Below are 21619 nucleotides of genomic sequence, written 5' to 3'. Positions count from 1 at the left end.
ACTTGAGCTACAGAAGTCCAATTGATGTGCTTCCAGTTGCGTTGGAAAGCTGACATTCAGAGCTTTCCAACGATATATAGAAATCCATATTTGGCGCACAATTGGGGCAGGAACGAGAGGCATCTTTAAGGGCCAAAAATAAGCAAAAAGAAGCCAAGGAAAATGATGTAGCGTGTTTGCCTCCTCCATGATTCGAACTTGGGGCGTGGAAGTAGCAACATTGCCCTGCCCTTGGCGCGGGCAGGGCAGCATTTGGATGGCACAAGAACTTGGCGCACCAAGCAACAAATTTGGCGCACCAATTTCCTCCCCTGGCAGCACCAACGTGCGCACTCCTCGTCCCTGGCGCACCACAATTTTTTGCCCTGCCCTTGGCACGGGCAGGGCAGCGTTTTGCAATCCTGGCAGCACCATGGCCGCACCAACTCGCATCAACACACACCAAAGCCGCACCAACCTCATGCACCATGCACCAAATTTCTGCCCTGCCCTCCACAAGGGCAGGGCAGCCTCCTGGAGCAACATTTTGGGCCAAAAATCAACCAAAATTCAATTTAATTCAATTCCTCACCAAATTGAATCAAGGCCAACCAAACCCATTTCTCCTCAAATCCAAGGCAAGCAAAGCCCACTCAACATGACTCAAAGGCACATGGATCAATTAAATTAGGATTTTCATTTTTGTAATTTGTTTTAATTTCATTTTCATTTTTCATTTTGTTGCCTATATAAAGGCATCAATTCCATCTTTGTAGGGGAGCTCTTTCCTTTATTTTTTTTCTGTCTTAAATCTGTGATTGAGAGTGAAGGAATTCTGTTTCCCTCTTGGTCTAAGATTGCTCTTTGTTGATTTTCTGCATAATTCAGTGAATTAAGTTTTGGATCCAAGTTTTTCTCTACGGCTTTCATCTTTCTTTCTTCTTCAATTTGTCTTCTACTTTGATCAAGGAAGGGTTTGAGATCTAGACTTGTTTTCTAGTCTCATTGATTCCCTGAGATCAATTTTATTTTGAAATTAAGTTGAGTTCTTGGCTGCTCTTCTATTTTTACTGTTCCATTGGCTTTCAATTTACTTTCAAGCAGTTTAATTCTTCTGCACTTGTTCTTCATTTTAGATTTCTGTTCATGATCCCAATCTCCTTTCCTGCATTCTGCACTTTCACATCTTTGTTCACATTGAGCTTGATTTAATTTTCTGCACATTTACATTTTCTGCAATTTAAATTTCTAGTTGCTTAATCTACTGCTCTCTTTAATTTCAGCACCCAACCCCTTTACATTTAATGCAATTTATATTTCTTGTCATTTAAGATTCTTGCAATTTACATTTCTTGCTCTTTAAGTTACTTGCCAATTTACTTTCTGCACTTTAATTTTCCTTGCTATTTACTTTCTGTTGGCTACACTTCATCCAAATTCACTTCAATGTTAGCTTGACTAAACTAATCACCCACTAAAGTTGCTTGATCCATCAATCCCTGTGGGATCGACCTCACTCTTGTGAGTTATTACTACTTGATGCGACCCGGTACACTTGCCGGTTGGATTTGTGTGTTGGAAAATTCGTTTTCCGCAAAAACACCATCATCCATAAGATCTTCAAGAGGAAGAACAAGCCGCCATCACTGAGGCGGACCCGTTGTTTAATCTCCTTGTTCTTTATTTTCTTGTTTTTCGAATTTTCATGCTTATGTTTATCCATGTTTGTGTCTTATGATCATTAGTGTCTTAGTGTCTATGCCTTAAAGTTATGAATGTCCTATGAATCCATCACCTTTCTTAAATAAACAATGTTCTTAATTGAAAAAGAGAAGAATTGCATGAATTTTGAATTTTATAACAGATTAATTATTTTGATGTGGTGGCAACTCTTTTGTTTTCTGAATGTATGCTTAAACAGTGCATATGTCTTTTGAATTTGTGGTTCATGAATGTTGGCTCTTGAAAGAATGATGAAAAAGGAGACATGTTACTGAGGATCTGAAAAATCATAAAAATGATTCTTGAAGCAAGAAAAAGCAGTGAATACAAAAAAAAAAAGAGAAGGAGAAAAACGAAAAAAAAAAGAAAAAAAAAGGGGAAGAAATAAAGTTGTGATCCAAGGCAAAAAGAGTGTGCTTAAGAACCCTGGACACCTCTAATTGGGGACTGTAGCAAAGCTGAGTCACAATCTGAAAAGGTTCACCCAATTATGTGTCTGTGGCATGTATGTATCCGGTGGTAATACTGGAAGACAGAGTGCTTTGGGCCACGGCCAAGACTCATAAAGTAGCTGTGTTCAAGAATCATCATGCTTAACTAGGAGAATCAATAACACTATCTGGATTCTGAGTTCCTAAAGAAGCCAATCATTCTGAATTTCAAAGCATAGGGTGAGATGCCAAAACTGTTCAGAGGCAAAAAGCTAAAAGCCCCGCTCATCTAATTAATACTGATCTTCATAGATTTTTTTGGGATTCATTGCATATTCTCTTCTTTTTATCTTATTTGATTTTCAGTTGCTTGAGGACAAGCAACAATTTAAGTTTGGTGTTGTGATGAGCGGATAATTTGTACACTTTTTGGTATTGTTTTTAGTATGTTTTTAGTATGATTTAGTTAGTTTTTAGTATATTTTTATTAGTTTTTAGTTAAAATTCACTTTTCTGGACTTTACTATGAGTTTTTGTATTTTTCTGTGATTTCAGGTATTTTCTGGCTGAAATTGAGGGACCTGAGCAAAAATCTTATTCAGAGACTGAAAAGGACTGCAGATGCTGTTGGATTCTGACCTCCCTGCACTCGAAGTGGATTTTCTGGAGCTACAGAAGCCCAATTGCCGCGCTCTCAACGGCGTTGGAAAGTAGACATCTTGGGCTTTCCAGCAATATATGATAGTCCATACTTTGCCCAAGATTTGATGGCCCGAACCGGCGTTCAAAGTCACCTTCAGAATTCCCAGCGTTAAACGCCGGAACTGGCACCAAAGTGGGAGTTAAACGCCCAAACTGGCACAAAAGCTGGCGTTTAACTCCAAGAAGAGTCTCTACACGAAAATGCTTCAATGCTCAGCCCAAGCACACACCAAGTGGCCCCGGAAGTGGATTTTTATGTCTTTTACTCATCTTTGTAATTCTTAAGCTACTAGTTCCCTATAAATAGGACCTTTTACTATTGTATTTTTCATCTTTGGACATCTAGTTCTTAGATCAGATCTTGGTTCTTCTGGTTCCCTCTCTGGGACCGAAGCCAATGATCACTTTTGTTCTTATGTATCTTCAACGGTGGAGTTTCTACACACCATAGATTAAGGTGTGGAGCTCTGCTGTACCTCGAGTATTAATGCAATTACTATTGTTCTTCTATTCAATTCCACTTGTTCTTGTTCCAAGATATCACTTGTGCTTCAACTTGATGAATGTGATGATCCGTGACACTCATCATCATTTTCACCTATGAACGTGTGACTGACAACCACCTCCGTTCTACCTTAGATTGGGTGAATATCTCTTGGATTCCTGATACACGATGCATGGTTGATCGCCTGACAACCGAGCGCTCGCCTGACAAACGAGCCAGCCATTCCGTGAGATCAGAGTCTTCGTGGTATAGGCTAGAACTGATGGCGGCATTCAAGAGAATCCGGAAGGTCTAAACCTTGTCTGTGGTATTCTGAGTAGGATTCAATGATTGAATGACTGTGACGAGCTTCAAACTCCTGAGGGCGGGGCGTTAGTGACAGACGGAAAAGAATCATTGGATTCTATTCCGGCCTGATTGAGAACCGACAGATGGATAGCTGTGCCGTGATAGTGTGCGTTGAACATTTCCACTGAGAGGATGGGAGGTAGCCACTGACAACGGTGAAACCCTTGCATAAGCTTGCCATGGAAAGGAGTAAGAAGGATTGGATGAAGACAGTAGGAAAGCAGAGAGACGGAAGGGACAAAGCATCTTCATATGCTTATCTAAAGTTCTCACCAATGGAATACATAAGTATCTCTATCTTTATCTTTATGTTTTATTCATATATCATCCATAACCATTTGAGTCTGCCTGACTAAGATTTACAAGGTGACTATAGCTTGCTTCATACCAACAATCTCCGTGGGATCGACCCTTACTCGCGTAAGGTTTATTACTTGGACGACCCAGTTCACTTGCTGGTTAGTTGTGCGAAGTTGTGTTTATGCCATGGTATTGAGCACCAAGTCTTTGGGGCCATTGATGGTGTTTTTGCGGAAAAACGAATTTCCAACACACAAATCCAACCGGCAAGTGTACCGGGTCGCATCAAGTAGTAATAACTCACTTAGAGTGAGGTCGATCCCACAGGGATTGATAGATCAAGCAATTTTAGTGGGTGATTAGTTTAGTCAAGCTAACATTGAATGAGTTGTGTGAAGTTGAGCAACAGAATGTAAATTTGCAGGGAATTTAAATGGCAGAAAGTAAAGTGGCAGGAAACTTAAAGATCAAGAAATGTAAATAGCAAGAATCTTAAATGACAAGAAATGTAAATTGCATTAAATGTAAATGGGGAGTGGGTGCTGGAAATTAAAGAAGGCAATAGCTTAAGCAACTAGAAATTTAAATTGCAGAAAATGTAAATGTGCAGGAAATTGAATCAAGCTCAATGTGAATAAAGATGTGAAAGTGTAGAATGCAGGAAAGGAAATTACAGAAAATCAAACGCAGTAGAAGACTGAGATCAATTCTCAAATCTCAAAGAGCATTTGACAATTTCAATGAAACAGTAAAGAGTAGCAAAGAGCACAGCTAAATTGCAAAATAAAATTGATCTCAGGGAATCAAAGAGACTAGAAAACAAGTCTAGATCTCAATCCCTTCCTTGATCCAACAGCAAACAAGATGCAGAAAATTAAAAGAACAGATTGCAGATGGAAAGAAGATCAAAGCAGTAAAGAGAGTTTTGGTTCAAAACAAGAGAAATCCTTAATCCACTGAAATTTTGCAGAAGAATAACAAGAGAAATAGACCAAGAGGGAAACAGAATTCCTTCACTCTTAATCCCAGATTTAAGACAGAAAAGAAATAAAGGAAAGAGCTCCCCTACAAAGATGGAATTGATGCCTTTATATAGGCTTTACAAAATGAAAAATGAAAATGAAATTAAAACAAAATGAAAATCCTAATTCTAGCTTGTTCTTGTGCCTTTGAGTCATGTTGAGTGGGCTTTGCTTGCTTTGTATTTGAGGGAGAATGGGTCTTAGATGGCCTTGATTTAATTTGGTGAAGAATTAAATTAAATTGAATTTTGGCCCATATGTTGCTCCCAGGAGGCTGCCCTGCCCTTGTGGAGGGCAGGGCAGAAAATTGATGCATGGTGCACAAGCTTGGTGCGGCCTTGGTGCAAGTTGGTGCTGCATGGTGCGCGTCTGGTGCGCCAGGAGAGGAAATCTGGCACGGCTTGGTGCTTGAGATGCTGCCCTGCCCGCGCCAAGGGCAGGGCAGAAAAATTGATGCACCAAATTTGAGGCGTGCGTGCGTTGGTGCTGCCAGGAGAGGAAATTGGTGCGCCAGAATCGAGATTGGTGCACGCATGGTGCTGCCACACACAAGATGCTGCCCTGCCCGCGCCAAGGGCAGGGCAGAGTTTCAAAAATGAGGTTCCGTGTGTCTCCCTCTTCGAGCCTTGGTGGAAGCATTTTGGTTTATTTTCGCTTGTTTTTGGCCCTTAAAGATGCCTTTCGTTCCTGCCTCAATTGGACGCCAAATATGGATTTCTATATATCGTTGGAAAGCTCTGAATGTCAGCTTTCCAACGCAACTGGAAGCACATCAATCGGACGTCTGTAGCTCAAGTTATAGCCCTTTGAAGTAGGCATGGTCATGCTGTGTGCGGCCAGATTTTAACTTAGCGAAAATTTTGCTTCCAACCATACTTTGCATCACAATTCTGCCCTGCCCTTGGCAAGGGCAGGATCGTGTGCGTGCTGGCTGCTTCCTTTCTTGATTTGGTCATGGGCCACGCTTTTAAAAGCGTGGCCTAAGGCTCCAAAGTGTACCCAACTTCAAAATGTACCCCAAAGCTCTTTTTTTCCTCTTTTTTTGTGCTTCTTTGCTTCTTTTTCTTCTTATTTCCTACAAGATTTATAAAATTAAAATATCAAGAAAATATATCATTTAAGTACAAAAAGCATTCAATATTTAAGCACAAATCATCAATTTCTTGTATGAAAAAGCATAGAAAATGGGTATATGATGACATGTCATCACAACACCAAACTTAAATCTTGCTTGTCCCCAAGCAAGAAAAGAATCATGCAATAAAGATTGACAATCCAAGGTAAGAAGAATAGCAACTCAATGTTCATGGCAAGCTAGTTTTCTATGCATGCTACAATTACAAAAGAGATGTAAATGATTGATGCTTCTATCTAACTTATTTTATGAAATCATTTTCTTATAATTCTCCCTTGAAACAAGCTTTTGATTTTTTTTTTTTCCTTTTGGGTGCTTTGCCCCATGAGTTAATAACAAAGCTACGACTTCTAAATGCTTTGTTTTCAAGTATTACCACTTGATACATAAGCACCACAAGCATTTAATTAGAGGACTTCATTAAGCACATTTTTTTTTTCTTTTCTTTGACTCTCTAATCATTGATGCTCAGAACCTTGAGCTTTGAGGGAGTGCTTTTGCACTTGAGCCTAGCCTTGACTTCTAAGTGTTTTGTTTTCAAGCATTTGGCTTGATACATAAACACCACAAGCACTTAGCAAATAAATTGCCATTGGTACTCAGAGCCTTTAGCTTTCTCATTCTTTCCCTTTTTCTTTTCTTGCTTTAATTGTATTTGCTTCTTCAAGGTTTTCATGATTTCAAAAGATTTCACAAAATGTACTAGATGAAAAACTTCAATTAAATAAAATCCAATGCAATTGAGCAACAATCAATCATACTAGCTTTCCAATACTTGTATGCACATGCTAAATTCTTCTTTAATTCCTTGTTTGTTTATGATCATGATGCTTTTTGCTTTTGAATTCACAAAACTCAAGTTGGTAGTCATAATGTCACAACAACATATTTCAAATCAAATTCAAGCTATGCTTAGTCATACCACACATGTATACAGAGAATATAAAGACAATCATGCAATTTAAAGTGCTAGAAATAAATGAGAGGAAAAGGAACTTTACAACCTTGTAGTCCATCTTCTCTATTGTTGTCCTTTTTCTCCAATTCTTCCCTTTCTCTTGCCAACTTAGAGTGCTTGCTCATCCTCAAGCAACAATTAGAACAATGGCTATGGGGCTAAGATGGATCATGAATGTCTTACACAATGACATGTTAGTAGCACATGTGTTTTAAGCAAGCAAAATTAAAGATAACAATCAAGGCACAGAGAAATAAAAACACTATGATTGCAAACATAAGATGGTGTGCATGATACATTGCATAAAAAAAATATAAGTGGCACACCAAACTTAGTGTGACACTTTCACTTGGAATTGATGCAAGTATCTTGTAAGGATTGGAACCAAATTTTGTTGCATAGCAACACCAAACTTAGAATGCAACCATATGTCAATTTATTTGAACTAAAACTAAAGAAAAGAAACTGTTATTTGTTGAATACAATCACCAAGTAAAGAATCTATCATGAGTAAGGATGTTTGGGTGATGTATTAACAAACACAGTTAATAAAAGAAAGCATTAAAAACAAGGAAATGACTAAAACAATCAAGAAAACTAAAATTGTCTAACTAAAAAAAAAATAACACTGCAGCAGCATTATGGTTATGTAAACAAGTGGTGTTGCTTGAATGAATTGCATAGAAAAATAAGTGGCACACCAAACTTAGAATCTTGGTGCGTCACTTTCATTTTTGATTTGATGCAATCATCCAAAAAGATTGAAAATGTGTTGCATGGCAACACCAAACTTAGAATGTAACCATATGCCCATTTATTGAATTTAAACAAAGTAAAAAACGAAAACAAAGCAGAGAAGAAATTATACCTACGGTTGGGTTACCTCCCAACAAGTGCTCTTTTAGTGTCATTAGCTTGACATGTTGTTCTTCACTTTCTTCCTCTTCTTCCAATTGGTTAAGAGGAATGACTTCAAGGGGAGAGAAGTTTCAGCTTTTGTCCCCTTTTTTGATTTCCTCTCAGCAAGCTTTCTTTTGCAAATGGCTTGATTGATCTTGCTTGCTGGATCAGGGACAGGATTGGTGCTCTTGTTAGTTGCCTTCACTTCTTTAGATTCATGAATTGGTTGCTGTGTGATTTTTGGAGTTTGATCTTCATCCAGAGCCTTTTGAATTGGTGGTTTAATGAGCTTGTCCTTCATGTGCCTCTCTGTTTCCCTTGAGTTTGGACGTTCTTGATTATCCTCCTCACTAGCTTGTTCTTCCACTTCCTCTTTTACACTCAACATTTGCTTTAATAGCTCTTTCATGGAGGAGGTTTGTTGATCTTCCCAAGCTTTCTTCATCTCCTCTTCATACCTTTCTATCATGGATTCAAGTGTTGAGGCGTTTTGGTCCAGGGAAGTTTGTGAGAGTCGTGAGTTGTCATGTGCTCTTGTCATCTCAAGGACAGTTTCAGGTTCAAATGTTTCCACCACCTCTTCCTTCTTTGCAATTTCACTTGATGTAGTAGCCTCTTCCTCTTGTTTTTCCTCCTTCTTCGTTGCACTCACCACTTGAGCTAGCTGCACTTCCATGTTTTTGAGGAAGTTTTCTTGTGCTTTCCAGACATTCATTATCTCCTCCTCATATTTTTTGAACATGGACTCAAGCTTTGAGAGCCTTGAGTGGTTCATGGAAGTTTGTGTGGGTGGTGAGTTTTGAAAGGGGCTTTCTGTTGAAGTATGGTCAAGTGATGATGTCTTTGGATGAATATCATATGGAGCACTAGAATTCCCTTCCCAGCCACCATTAGACTCATGACTTGCATCATTTTGTGGTGGAGGGAAATATCCCATATGATTTTCTTTCTCATCTTGTGGTTCTGAAGCATAGCTCCATGAATTGGAGTGCCCAGAATTTGAAGTTTCTTGGTGATATTCCCAACCACCATTAGAGATTGATGATGGTGGGTGATATCCCATAAAATTTTGTTTGACCATAAGATGAGTTGAACTCCATTTGTATTTTATAAACATCAATGAAAATTGGAATTACTCATATCAGAAATGAGTTTTGCTTAGTGAGACAAAAACACAAACACCTTGGTTTCAACTTAGAACAGAGAACAAAAAGGAAAAAATGCTTGATCTAGACTTCTCACCCACTTAATCATTGTTGATCTAATCAATCCCCGGCAACGGCGCCAAAAACTTGATGGTGTTTTTGCGGAAAAACGAATTTCCAACACACAAATCCAACCGGCAAGTGTACCGGGTCGCATCAAGTAGTAATAACTCACTTAGAGTGAGGTCGATCCCACAGGGATTGATGGATCAAGCAATTTTAGTGGGTGATTAGTTTAGTCAAGCTAACATTGAATGAGTTGTGTGAAGTTGAGCAACAGAATATAAATTTGCAGGGAATTTAAATGGCAGAAAGTAAAGTGGCAGGAAACTTAAAGATCAAGAAATGTAAATAGCAAGAATCTTAAATGACAAGAAATGTAAATTGCATTAAATGTAAATGGGGAGTGGGTGCTGGAAATTAAAGAAGGCAATAGCTTAAGCAACTAGAAATTTAAATTGCAGAAAATGTAAATGTGCAGGAAATTGAATCAAGCTCAATGTGAATAAAGATGTGAAAGTGTAGAATGCAGGAAAGGAAATTACAGAAAATCAAACGCAGTAGAAGACTGAGATCAATTCTCAAATCTCAAAGAGCATTTGACAATTTCAATGAAACAGTAAAGAGTAGCAAAGAGCACAGCTAAATTGCAAAATAAAATTGATCTCAGGGAATCAAAGAGACTAGAAAACAAGTCTAGATCTCAATCCCTTCCTTGATCCAACAGCAAACAAGATGCAGAAAATTAAAAGAACAGATTGCAGATGGAAAGAAGATCAAAGCAGTAAAGAGAGTTTTGGTTCAAAACAAGAGAAATCCTTAATCCACTGAAATTTTGCAGAAGAATAACAAGAGAAATAGACCAAGAGGGAAACAGAATTCCTTCACTCTTAATCCCAGATTTAAGACAGAAAAGAAATAAAGGAAAGAGCTCCCCTATAAAGATGGAATTGATGCCTTTATATAGGCTTTACAAAATGAAAAATGAAAATGAAATTAAAACAAAATGAAAATCCTAATTCTAGCTTGTTCTTGTGCCTTTGAGTCATGTTGAGTGGGCTTTGCTTGCTTTGTATTTGAGGGAGAATGGGTCTTAGATGGCCTTGATTTAATTTGGTGAAGAATTAAATTAAATTGAATTTTGGCCCATATGTTGCTCCCAGGAGGCTGCCCTGCCCTTGTGGAGGGCAGGGCAGAAAATTGATGCATGGTGCACAAGCTTGGTGCGGCCTTGGTGCAAGTTGGTGCTGCGTGGTGCGCGTCTGGTGCGCCAGGAGAGGAAATCTGGCACGGCTTGGTGCTTGAGATGCTGCCCTGCCCGCGCCAAGGGCAGGGCAGAAAAATTGATGCACCAAATTTGAGGCGTGCGTGCGTTGGTGCTGCCAGGAGAGGAAATTGGTGCGCCAGAATCGAGATTGGTGCGCGCATGGTGCTGCCACACACAAGATGCTGCCCTGCCCGCGCCAAGGGCAGGGCAGAGTTTCAAAAATGAGGTTCCGTGTGTCTCCCTCTTCGAGCCTTGGTGGAAGCATTTTGGTTTATTTTTGCTTGTTTTTGGCCCTTAAAGATGCCTTCCGTTCCTGCCTCAATTGGACGCCAAATATGGATTTCTATATATCGTTGGAAAGCTCTGAATGTCAGCTTTCCAACGCAACTGGAAGCACATCAATCGGACGTCTGTAGCTCAAGTTATAGCCCTTTGAAGTAGGCATGGTCATGCTGTGTGCGGCCAGATTTTAACTTAGCGAAAATTTTGCTTCCAACCATACTTTGCATCACAATTCTGCCCTGCCCTTGGCAAGGGCAGGATCGTGTGCGTGCTGGCTGCTTCCTTTCTTGATTTGGTCATGGGCCACGCTTTTAAAAGCGTGGCCTAAGGCTCCAAAGTGTACCCAACTTCAAAATGTACCCCAAAGCTCTTTTTTTCCTCTTTTTTGTGCTTCTTTGCTTCTTTTTCTTCTTATTTCCTACAAGATTTATAAAATTAAAATATCAAGAAAATATATCATTTAAGTACAAAAAGCATTCAATATTTAAGCACAAATCATCAATTTCTTGTATGAAAAAGCATAGAAAATGGGTATATGATGACATGTCATCAGCCATTACTAGGGATTATTTGAGTTGTGAAAAGTAGTGATCACAATTTCGTGCACCAGTTGGATTCAATCATCTCTGAGGTTGACGGACAGGCTTTGCTCCTTCTTCTAAGAATATTCTATCTACAGAAACTTGAGGGCTAATGCCTACTATATCTGCCAAACTCCATCCAATTGCCTTCTTATGCGTCCTCAATACACTAAGCAGTTGTTATTCTTGTTGGGAAGTGAGCTCCCGTGCAATAATAACTGGAAACTTCTGCTTATCCTTAAGATAAGCATACTTGAGGTGTGGAGGAAGCGGCTTTAATTCCATTTTCTGCTCAAGGCTTGGCTCTGAGTTATTTGGGGCTGGTGATGATGGTGAAGTGCTCGCATTGTCTTCTGAAAATGTTCCCACACTTGGACCTTGCCCTATGTACCTCTCTTTTAATTCTTCCTGGTGAACTTCAGCTACTATTTCATCAATGATGTCACACTGGAAGATAGAATGATCTTCTGGTGGATGCTTCATAGCATCATTTAAATTGAATTTTACTATTCTGCCATCTATTTCAAAAGAATAAGTTCCTGAAAATGCGTCTAGCTTGAACTTCAAAGTCTTCAGGAATGGTCTTCCAAGCAGGATTGATGATGGCCTCCTGGAGTCATTAGGGGGCATTTCTAGGATATAGAAATCAATGGGAAATGTGAGTTCCTTGATGCTCACCAATACATCTTCAACAACTCCAATCACTGTAATAATGCTCTTATCTACCAACACAAAATGAGCTGCCGACCTTTTTAAGGGAGGTAGCCTTAAAGCATTAAATATAGATAAAGGTATTATACTAACACACGCTCCTAGATCACACATGCAGTCAGAAAATATCACATCTCCAATAGTACAGTTGACCATACATGGACTTGGATCACTACATTTTTCAGGTATACCTCCCATTAAAACAAAGATAGAACTACCAAAAGGAATAGTTTCTAGTTTATTAATTTTATCCTTATGTATACATAAATCCTTTAGAAACTTCGCATATTTAGGTACCTGTTGAATGACATCAAAAAGGGGAACAGTTACCTCAACCTTTTTGAATATTTCTACCATTTTGGGGTCAAGTTCCATCTGCTTCTTGGGCTTCCTTGTGAGTTATGGAAAGGGGACAGGATGGGCGATATCTGCAACTTCAACATCCTTTGGTGCTTCACTCTATGGCTGGGTTTCCTCTTCTTCAACTATGTCCTGTATGTCCTCTTCCTCTTCAGCATCTTCCACTTCCACTGCATCTTCAGCTGGGGTGTGTTTTGGTGGACTTGGCTCCTCTTGGTGCCTCTCTTGCAATGTGGTTTCGGATCTTAGAGTGATGGCATTGATGCCACCCTTGGAATTAGGTAGGGGTTGAGAAGGAAGTCCACTGGAGCTTGAAGGTTGGTTGGTGGAGTTATTTAGTGATCCAATCTGTGAGACAAGAGCTTTGTAACAACCCTAGTTTTTAAAAATCAAATAATTAGTTATTTGTGATTTATTTTAATTGTTGATAATTTTATTTTAAGAAAATTATTTTACTAAAGGTAATTAAATGGAGTTTCATGATAATTGGAGTTTAAATTAATTAGAAATTTTATATAATCTTTATTAGATATTTGGTATGATTGAAATTATAATTTTGATAATTGAAAAATAAGAATTTGTACAATTTAATTTAAATAAATTCTATTATGAACGAATTATGTTGAAGTCCTAGAAATTATTTTATTAGAAATGATTAGATTGACATTTATAAATACTTTAAGTTTAAGTCAATTAATATTTATGTACAATTTTTATTATAATTAATTATTTTATAAATTGAAATTAAAGTTTTGGAGATAGAAAAATAATGAAAAGTTATATCCTTTAATTTGAATAATTAAAATTGAGTTTAAACTATATTTTATAAAAGTGTGATTAATATGTTTATTTTCTAATTTAAATTAGAAATAATTGATTGAACTTAGCAATATGTTGATAAATAATGTTTCTAAATATTTTTAATAGAGTATATTTGATTTTAAAATTACTCTACTCTTCAATTCTATCAAAATATCTATTCATATCTATCCTTATTTCTTTATAAAATCCGAATTTCTAACCCTAATTCCCAAATCAAACTCGGAAAACCCTAATTTCCCAAATTGAAACCCTAAAATCCTAATGAAAAGGCCCTAACCCTAGAAGCCCCATCCCTCACCCACGGAAACCTCACAGCAAGAAGAAAAAGGGGGAAATAGAAACAGGGGAAGATGGGAATCAGAGAAGAGAAGAGGGAATCGGAGAGGAAGAGACATCGCTATGGCTAGGGCTCGCCACCGTCGTAGTCGCCATCGCGCCTTGCTGTCATCGTAATCGCCGTCGCGCCTTGCTACCATCGCAGTTGCCGTCGCGCCTTGCTGCTGTCAGGTTCGACATCATTGTTCTGCCGGCATCAAGCCCGTTCTGCTGCCTGAGAAGAATCGCGAGGAGGAGAGAGCACACGCGAAGGGCAACGCCGCTATGAAGCCATCGCCGCTGTCGTCATGCTCTGCCGCTGCCGCGTCTCACCAAGCAGTCACCGTCGTGCTTCCTGGTCGGCGTCGAAGAAGCTGTCATTCGAAAGGAGGCATGGCTGTCGCTGAACAGAACACGATGGTAGTGAGAGGATGCCACCGCTGTTGACGCCAGAGCTCAACAGGGACTGCAGCGCCGTGGCCGAGCTATTGGGTTGCTGCTGCTGTCGGGAAGGTCATTGGGGTTTGTCGAGGGTACTATTCTGGTTTTGAAGCAATTCATTCATGTCACTACTCATATTTGTCCTCTGTTCTGCCTCTGCTTCTAGTTTCTAGAATCTGAGAAGACACTACCGCCACTGCTGGAACTGTTGGTTTTATTTTTCTAGCCTTGCTCTGGCTCTACTCTAAACCGTTACTGCCACTAGAGCTGCCCGGAAACCCTTTTGTTACTGCTTCGTTATTTTATTATAAGTTATTTGTAGTTCCAATTCTATTGAACTCATTTCCATTTTCGACTCCATTGAATTTGAACTCTATTTTGTTGCCACCGTGGTTACTACTGCGAGAGTGAAGAGTGATCAGAAATAATGCTGCTGCTGTTCACCGGAGGTGCTAAACTGTTGCTGCTACTACTTTGAGATGATATGGCTAGTATTAAAGTTGTTGTTGATAAGTGCAGCATTCCCAATTTCTATGGATTTTGACTAACTGAGGTAGGGGATTTAACGTTTTTAATTTAGAATGCCCACCAAGTTATTTGAATAAGTGCAAATGGTTAACAATGGTTATGAATTTCTTAATTGACATCAATGACTTGAAATGCATTTGAAATTGGTTGGTTGTTGTCATTATTCTGAGCTGTGACTGAAATTAGATGCTGTTGTGAATAATGGTTAATTTAGTGTAATTTATTAAATTGAAATATGCTGAGCTAATTATTGAAAAGTTGTGGAATGGATAATTGATGAATTGTGTTTGGATTGTTACTGTGAATGTATTGTTTTGTTATGAGATATTGGTTGGTGGAATTAAGTTTGGAATGAGGTTGTGGGAATAAGATTGGTGTGGTGTTAAAACTGATTTTGATTTGAGGCTGTGAATTGTGATTTGTGAGCCATGATTGAATTGTTTGAAAGTGACTAATTATTCGAATTCCTGGTTATGCTGATTTCTTGATTTAGTTGTGAAATTGAAATGTAATTGATGATGGTGGATATTGTTGCAAGCTTGTTTGAGAAATTATTAGTTATTGGATATGTTAATTTGACTGGATAATATTGTACTGAGTATTGAACTTATTCAAGCTTGTGCTCGGTTTGGAATTGTTGTGATAATGGTTTAATTGTAACTGCCTTCTGATTATTTCAGAGTTATTGGAAATTCAGATTTTAGTTTATTATGTTGAGTTGGTTATTATTGTTGATTTAAGGTTAACTAGAGTTGATTTTGAGCACGGTTAAAGGATTGAAGGTTGATTACTAAAGTATTTTCTTAAAGTTTGATCTTTAGAATAAATTGGTAACTTTGCTAACAACTAAATAATTTTAAAAATAATTGGAAATATGAAAGGATGGTGTTTGGAATATTAGTTATGAATTTTCGAAGCTGGATTGATTTACTTTTAAAGAATGGTTTATGGAAACTCTAATTTTAATTAATGTTAGGATGTTGGTTTTCAAACTGATTTATGATGAGATGATTATTGAGATCTTGTTGTTGTGATAACTGCTGATAAAAGAACTAGAGATTTGTTGAGAAAGAGGAAACCCGTAAGGGTGGCTAAGTCCGAGTTTTAGGGGAGATGGTGCCGGAATTTTCTAAAATCTGAGGTTTTATTTGAAAGGTTATTTTAGAAGATTTAGATTTGGAAAATGATATTATTTAAGTTTTATTTAGTGAAGAAAAGAATTATTCTATTTTAATTCCGATTTACTAAAGAAAGGTTTATGTTTCAAAATTAAATTATTTAAGAAAGAAACTATATTCCAAGATTGATATAGTATGAAAAGAATTATGTTTTAAGTTTGAAGTAAAGGATTACTTTTTAGAAGTTTGATGAATTAATAATTTTTGAATTTGAATAGTAAAGAGAGATGATTTTTGAGTCTTTAGAAAGTTAGTAAACTTGAGAAAGAGTTTTATTTGATTATTTCTAATGAGAAGTTATGTTTTGAAAAGTGTTTAATGAATTTTAAAATAAATGATTTTCTTGAGTCTTTTGATAGAGAACTAAACTGGAAAACAGTTTTAAAATTGGCTTGACTCAAGATTGCTAAAGCAGAGATTATGAACTGAACTGAAGATTAAGGTTTTTATAGACAAATGCCTGAGAAATTAAGAAAGGTTCAAGGAAAATTATTAAGAATTTAAAGGGAAAAAGAGAATGGGGAATTGATATATGGATTGTTGAGTTTTAGAAAGGAAAATGAAAAGTGATAAAAGGCGGGAAAACCCCACGAACTTTTAGTTGTTTAACTACGGGGAAAACCCATGAATTGGTAATTGGTTAAATTCGGGAAGTACCCACGAACTGAATAATCATTGATCTCGGGAAAACCTATAAATTGTTATTTGTTTTATTCGCAGGAAAAACCCACGGACTGATAATCATTGATTACGGGAATAACCCATGAATTGTTGTATGTTGATCTTGGGTATAACCCACGAACTGAAGATCATTGTTTGCTGTGTATTGATCTCGGGTATAACCCACGAACTGAAGATCGCTATGTTATTGTGTATTGATCTCAGGAAATAACCCACGAACTGAAGATCTCTGTTCTGTTTGTGAAATGATCTCAGGGACGCCCACGAACTGAGGATCACTGTTTTCCCTTGTGCGTATATTATGGGGTCGGGCTTTGCGCCGACTGCCGGTAGTCACGAAGGAGTAGTATTCTTACCACCGACACATATGCACTAAGGACACAAAGGGAAGCCATATCTGGGACTTGTTCCTAGGTAATGTCGGGCTGCAGGGTGTAAACTGACACGTGAGCTCATGGCCTGCTTAGGACAGACATGCATCATATTGGTTGTGCATTTACATTTGGTTATGTTTGTCTGTATTACTTCTCTGTGATTGTGTTGTTTGTCTTATTGTGATTTGCTTGTGTGTTGAATTGAGTTTTTTACTTGTGCTAGTAGTTTGTGAATGGATAGAGATGATTAATATCTGTTGTTATGACTGAGAATCAATTATGTGGCTGAAAGATATTTAATATGACAAGTTTTGCAATTGAGATCTGTTTTGGGTTGAGAAACTTAATGAAAGTAATTATTTATATAAAGTAAGATTAAAAAGTATTTCAAAGGGGTTTGAAAAAGATGGTTTATTAAGCAAAGTTAATTATTTGCATGTTAATCATTACTTTTACAGTATTCCCATTCCCTACTGAGAACGTGTGGTTTGTTCTCACCCCATAAATTTCCACCCTTTCAGTTACACAGGTTCGAAGACTCAGTTTGAAGCTGCAGGCGATTGTTAGACCTTATCTATGAGTTTTGTTTATGAGTTAAGTTTGTTTCATAGAGTTCCCTCGCTTTTGTTGCTTTAGTTTTAATTTGATATAGAAGGATAGGAGTTGTAACTGAGTTTTATTCAAATTCTTTGTATAGCATCTATTATTATTAATAAATATGTGATTATTGTTACTTAGTGATCTTTGCTATATGATTTTAATTAATAAAAACAAAATTTTTCTGGAATTTTCTATAAAACTAAATCGCGATATCGAACTAAAGGCTCAATAGCAAATAGTTAATAAAGGATAGCAGGTTGGTAACACCTTACTTTCGGTACGATCATGACGTTCTGGAAGTTGGGTCGTTACAAGCTTGCAAGGTAGAATTCAGACCATTTAGAGTAGAAGTAAGGTTGTTTTCTATGGCCTGCTATCTCCGATCAATAGAGTGTAATAACTCATCATTAGCAGATGAGGAGGGATAAGTGAGCTGAGAGGTCTGCTGAGATGCTTGAGGCTGTCTTAGATGAGGTGCTCTGTAGGCCTAATTTTGATTCTGCTGTCTGGTGTTATTGTTATTCCACCTCTGATTTCCATTGTTATCTTTGCCTCTTCTGTTATGATTGTCCCTCCAACCCTGGTTAGAATTATCCCTCCAACCTTGATTGGAATTGTCCTGCCATCCATGGTTGTAGCTGCCACCATGATTGTACCATTGTTTGGGGCGGTCGTAGAAGTTATGAGTGGCTGCCACTGTGTTGTCTTCCTGCTGGAGCTGCGGGCATTCATCAGTATAATGACTATAATCAGCACAGATCCCACATACTCTTTGTGGAACCAACTGAGCTTACTGAGCTCATTGTTGACTCAATTGCATCTGCTTCAGTAAGATGGTCATTTCACATATGCTCTGAGTTAGAATAGTAGTCTCTTTGCTAGAGGATACCTCTGCAACAGCTCTTGACTGACTTTGTTTCTGCTTGTGATTCTTAGTAGGTTCAGCTAAGTCGCTGATCAATTGCCATGCCTCATTAGTGGTCTTGTACTTTTTCATAGACCCATTGCTAGCACCTTCCAATGTGGTCTTATCTTGGGGCTTCATGCCCTTTGTGAAGTACCCGAGCAACACTATCTTGTCAATCATATAGTGGGGACAGGCTTCCAGAAGATTGTTGAAGCGCTCCCAATATTCGTAGAGAGTCTCAGATTTGTCCTGAACAATCATGGAAATGTCTTTCCTCAATTTATCGGTGACCTCAGCTGGAAAGAATTTCTCAAAAAATTCTCTTCTAAGCGTATCCCAGTTAGAAACAGTTGCTCCGGGTTGAGTGTAGTACCACTCTCTTGCCTTTCCCTCAAGAGAGAACGGGAAGGCTTTTAACAGAATAGAAGTTTCATTAGCACCATCACTCTTAACAGTAGAACAAGCTGTCTGGAAATCCCTAAGGTGCTTGATAGGCTCTTGAGCATGTAAGCCATGAAACTTGGGCATCAAGTTGAGTAGTGCAGTCTTTATTTCAAAATCTACAGTCACCGCTGGGTGATGCGCTTGATGCGACTGCAGTATGAAATCTGGGGCTCCAGCTTCCTGGATAGTAATTCTCCTACGTGCTGCCATTTTATCTGCATGTAAATCAACTGAATCAGTAGTAGAGGAGTTTGTTTCTTCCTCAAATGGCGGTTCAGATTTGCCCTCAGATTAGACTGGTGAATTGATGTTAATCACTTCACCACCCTCAGAGGCTAGCCGACGTCGAGCTCACCTAATATGTCAATTTCGGGATCAAAAGCGGATAAGCTCGAATTAGGCAATGAACGAGTCATTCAGCGGAAGAGACATATAGCTCATGATAACAAAAACAAAATAAAATGCAAATAAATAAATTCCAATTAATAAATTAGCACACTATTGCAACTCCCCGGCAACGGCGCCAGAAATTGACGTGGTGAAAATTGGCAGATTAAGAAATTAGTATGAGTGATACGTTGCAAGTACAGTTCTTAACCAACAAAAATATGCTCATCAATTTAGAAAGGTTGTCACAAAATTATAATTAAAAGTACTGGGAATATGAATCCCAGGTCGTCTCCCAACGAGTTGCAGGAAGATGTGCTATCTTATTAATAAGAGGTTTTCCAAAATGGTTTTGAGTTGATAAACAGGAAATTAAATTAGAGAATTGATGTAATTTAAATAAAATCTTGACCGGGAGTAGATTAATCGGAAGTTCTATCCTTGTTGGAGTTTTCCCAAGATCAATTGATAATTGAAGGTTGTTTTACTTAGTTATCCTTTACTAGGTAAAGAAAAGTCAAGAAAGTTGGAAGTCTACTTCTATTCACAAGTTCTAATCCTCTCCCTTGGGAAGGACTAGTGTCAGTGACTAGAGAGCCATCCAACAAATAACCCAATTACAATTTTTACTCTTGAGCATTCCAACTCAAGGGTCTCCTTTCAATCAACCCCCAATCAAGCTAGAGAACTACTCGCTCATTGATGAGCGGATAATTTATACGCTTTTTGGCATTGTTTTTAGGAAGTTTTTAATAAGTTTAAGCTACTTTTAGGGATGTTTTCATTAGTTTTTATGTTAAATTCACATTTCTGGATTTTACTAGGAGTTTGTGTGTTTTTCTGTGATTTCAGGTAAATTCTGGCTGAAATTGAGGGACTTGAGCAAAACTCTGAAAAGGGCTGATAAAAGGACTGCTGATGCTGTTGGAATCTGACCTCTCTGCACTCAAAATGGATTTTCTGGAGCTACAGAACTCCAAATGGCGCGCTCTCAACGGCGTTAAAAAGTAGACATCCAGAGCTTTCCAGCAATATATAATAGTTCATACTTTATTCGGAAATTCATGACGTAACTTGGTGTTGAACGCCAAGTACATGCTGCTGTCTGGAGTTAAACGCCAGAAACACGTCATGATCCGGAGTTGAACGCCCAAAACACGTTATAACTTGGAGTTCAACTCCAAGAAAAGCCTCAGCTTGTGGATAGACCAAGCTCAGCCCAAACATACACAAAGTGGGCCCCGGGAGTGGATTTATGCATCAATTACTTACTTCTGTAAACCCTAGTAGCTAGTTTATTATAAATAGAACTCTTTACTATCATATTATCATCTTGGTTTTGATCCCTGGATTGTATTTTGATCCAGTGACCACGTTTTGGGGGCTGGCCATTCGGCCATGCCTGAACCTTTCACTCATGTATTTTCAACGGTGGAGTTTCTGCACACCATAGATTAAGGGTGTGGAGCTCTGCTGTACCTCAAGTTTCAATGCAATTACTATTATTTTCTATCCAAATCAATTTTATTCTTAATCCAAGATATACGTTGCACTTCACCTTGATGAATGTGATGATCCGTGACACTCATCATCATTCTCACCTATGAACGCGCATGACTGACAACCACTTCCGTTCTACCTTAGGCCGGGCGCATATCTCTTAGATTCTCCAACAGAATCTTCGTGGTATAAGCTAGAATTGATGGCAGCATTCTTGAGAATCTGGAAAGTCTAAACCTTGTCTATGGTATTCCGAGTAGGATTCTGGGATTGAATGACTGTGACGAGCTTCAAACTCCTGAAGGCTGGGCGTGATGACAAACGCAAAAGAATCAAGGGATTCTATTCCAACCTGATTGAGAACCGACAGATGATTAGCCGTGCCGTGACAGAGCATTTGGACCTTTTTCACTTAGAGGATGGGATGTAGCCATTGACAACGGTGATGCCCTACAAACAGCTTGCCATGGAAAGGAGTAAGAAGAATTGGATGAAAGCAGCAGGAAAGCAGAGATTCAAGAGGAGCGCAGCATCTTCATACGCCTATCTGAAATTCCTACCATTGAATTACATAAGTATTTCTATCCTATTTTATTTATCTTTTAATTATCTAATCTCCCATAACCACATGGATAAGCCTGACTGAGATTTACAAGATGACCATAGCTTGCTTCATACCAACAATCTCCGTGGGATCGACCCTTACTCACGTAAGGTATTACTTGGACGACCCAGTTGACTTGCTGGTTAGTTGTGCGAAGTTGTGAACCATGGCATTGACACCAAGTTTTTGGAGCCATTACCTGGGATTGTTGAAGTGAAAAGAATGAATCACAATTTCGTCCACCAAGTTTTTGGCGCCGTTGCCGGGGATTGTTCGAGTATGGACAACTGACGGTTCATCTTGTTGCTTAGATTAGGTAATTTTTATTTTATTTAAAAAAATTTTTTTTTTTGAAAAACTTTTCAAAATCTTCTCCTTATTTTCGAAAATTATTCAAAACTTTTTTTACTATGCATTCTGGAGCTTCATG

General features: G+C 38.3%; 1 protein-coding gene across 1 annotated transcript; it reads right to left on the bottom strand.

The window, feature by feature from the left end:
• Positions 1 to 11517: 11517 nt before the first annotated feature.
• On the bottom strand, positions 11518 to 12204 carry LOC130962838 (uncharacterized). Its single transcript, XM_057889000.1, has one exon. It carries the CDS (start codon positions 12202 to 12204, stop codon positions 11518 to 11520), a length of 687 nt encoding a protein of 228 aa, XP_057744983.1.
• Between the last annotated feature and the right edge of the window lie 9415 nt (positions 12205 to 21619).

The sequence above is a fragment of the Arachis stenosperma genome, chromosome 2 (genome assembly GCF_014773155.1).
Source record: "Arachis stenosperma cultivar V10309 chromosome 2, arast.V10309.gnm1.PFL2, whole genome shotgun sequence".
Lineage (NCBI taxonomy): Eukaryota > Viridiplantae > Streptophyta > Magnoliopsida > Fabales > Fabaceae > Arachis > Arachis stenosperma.
Note: the sequence above shows the minus strand (reverse complement) of the source record. Positions and strands in the feature narration are given on the sequence as shown.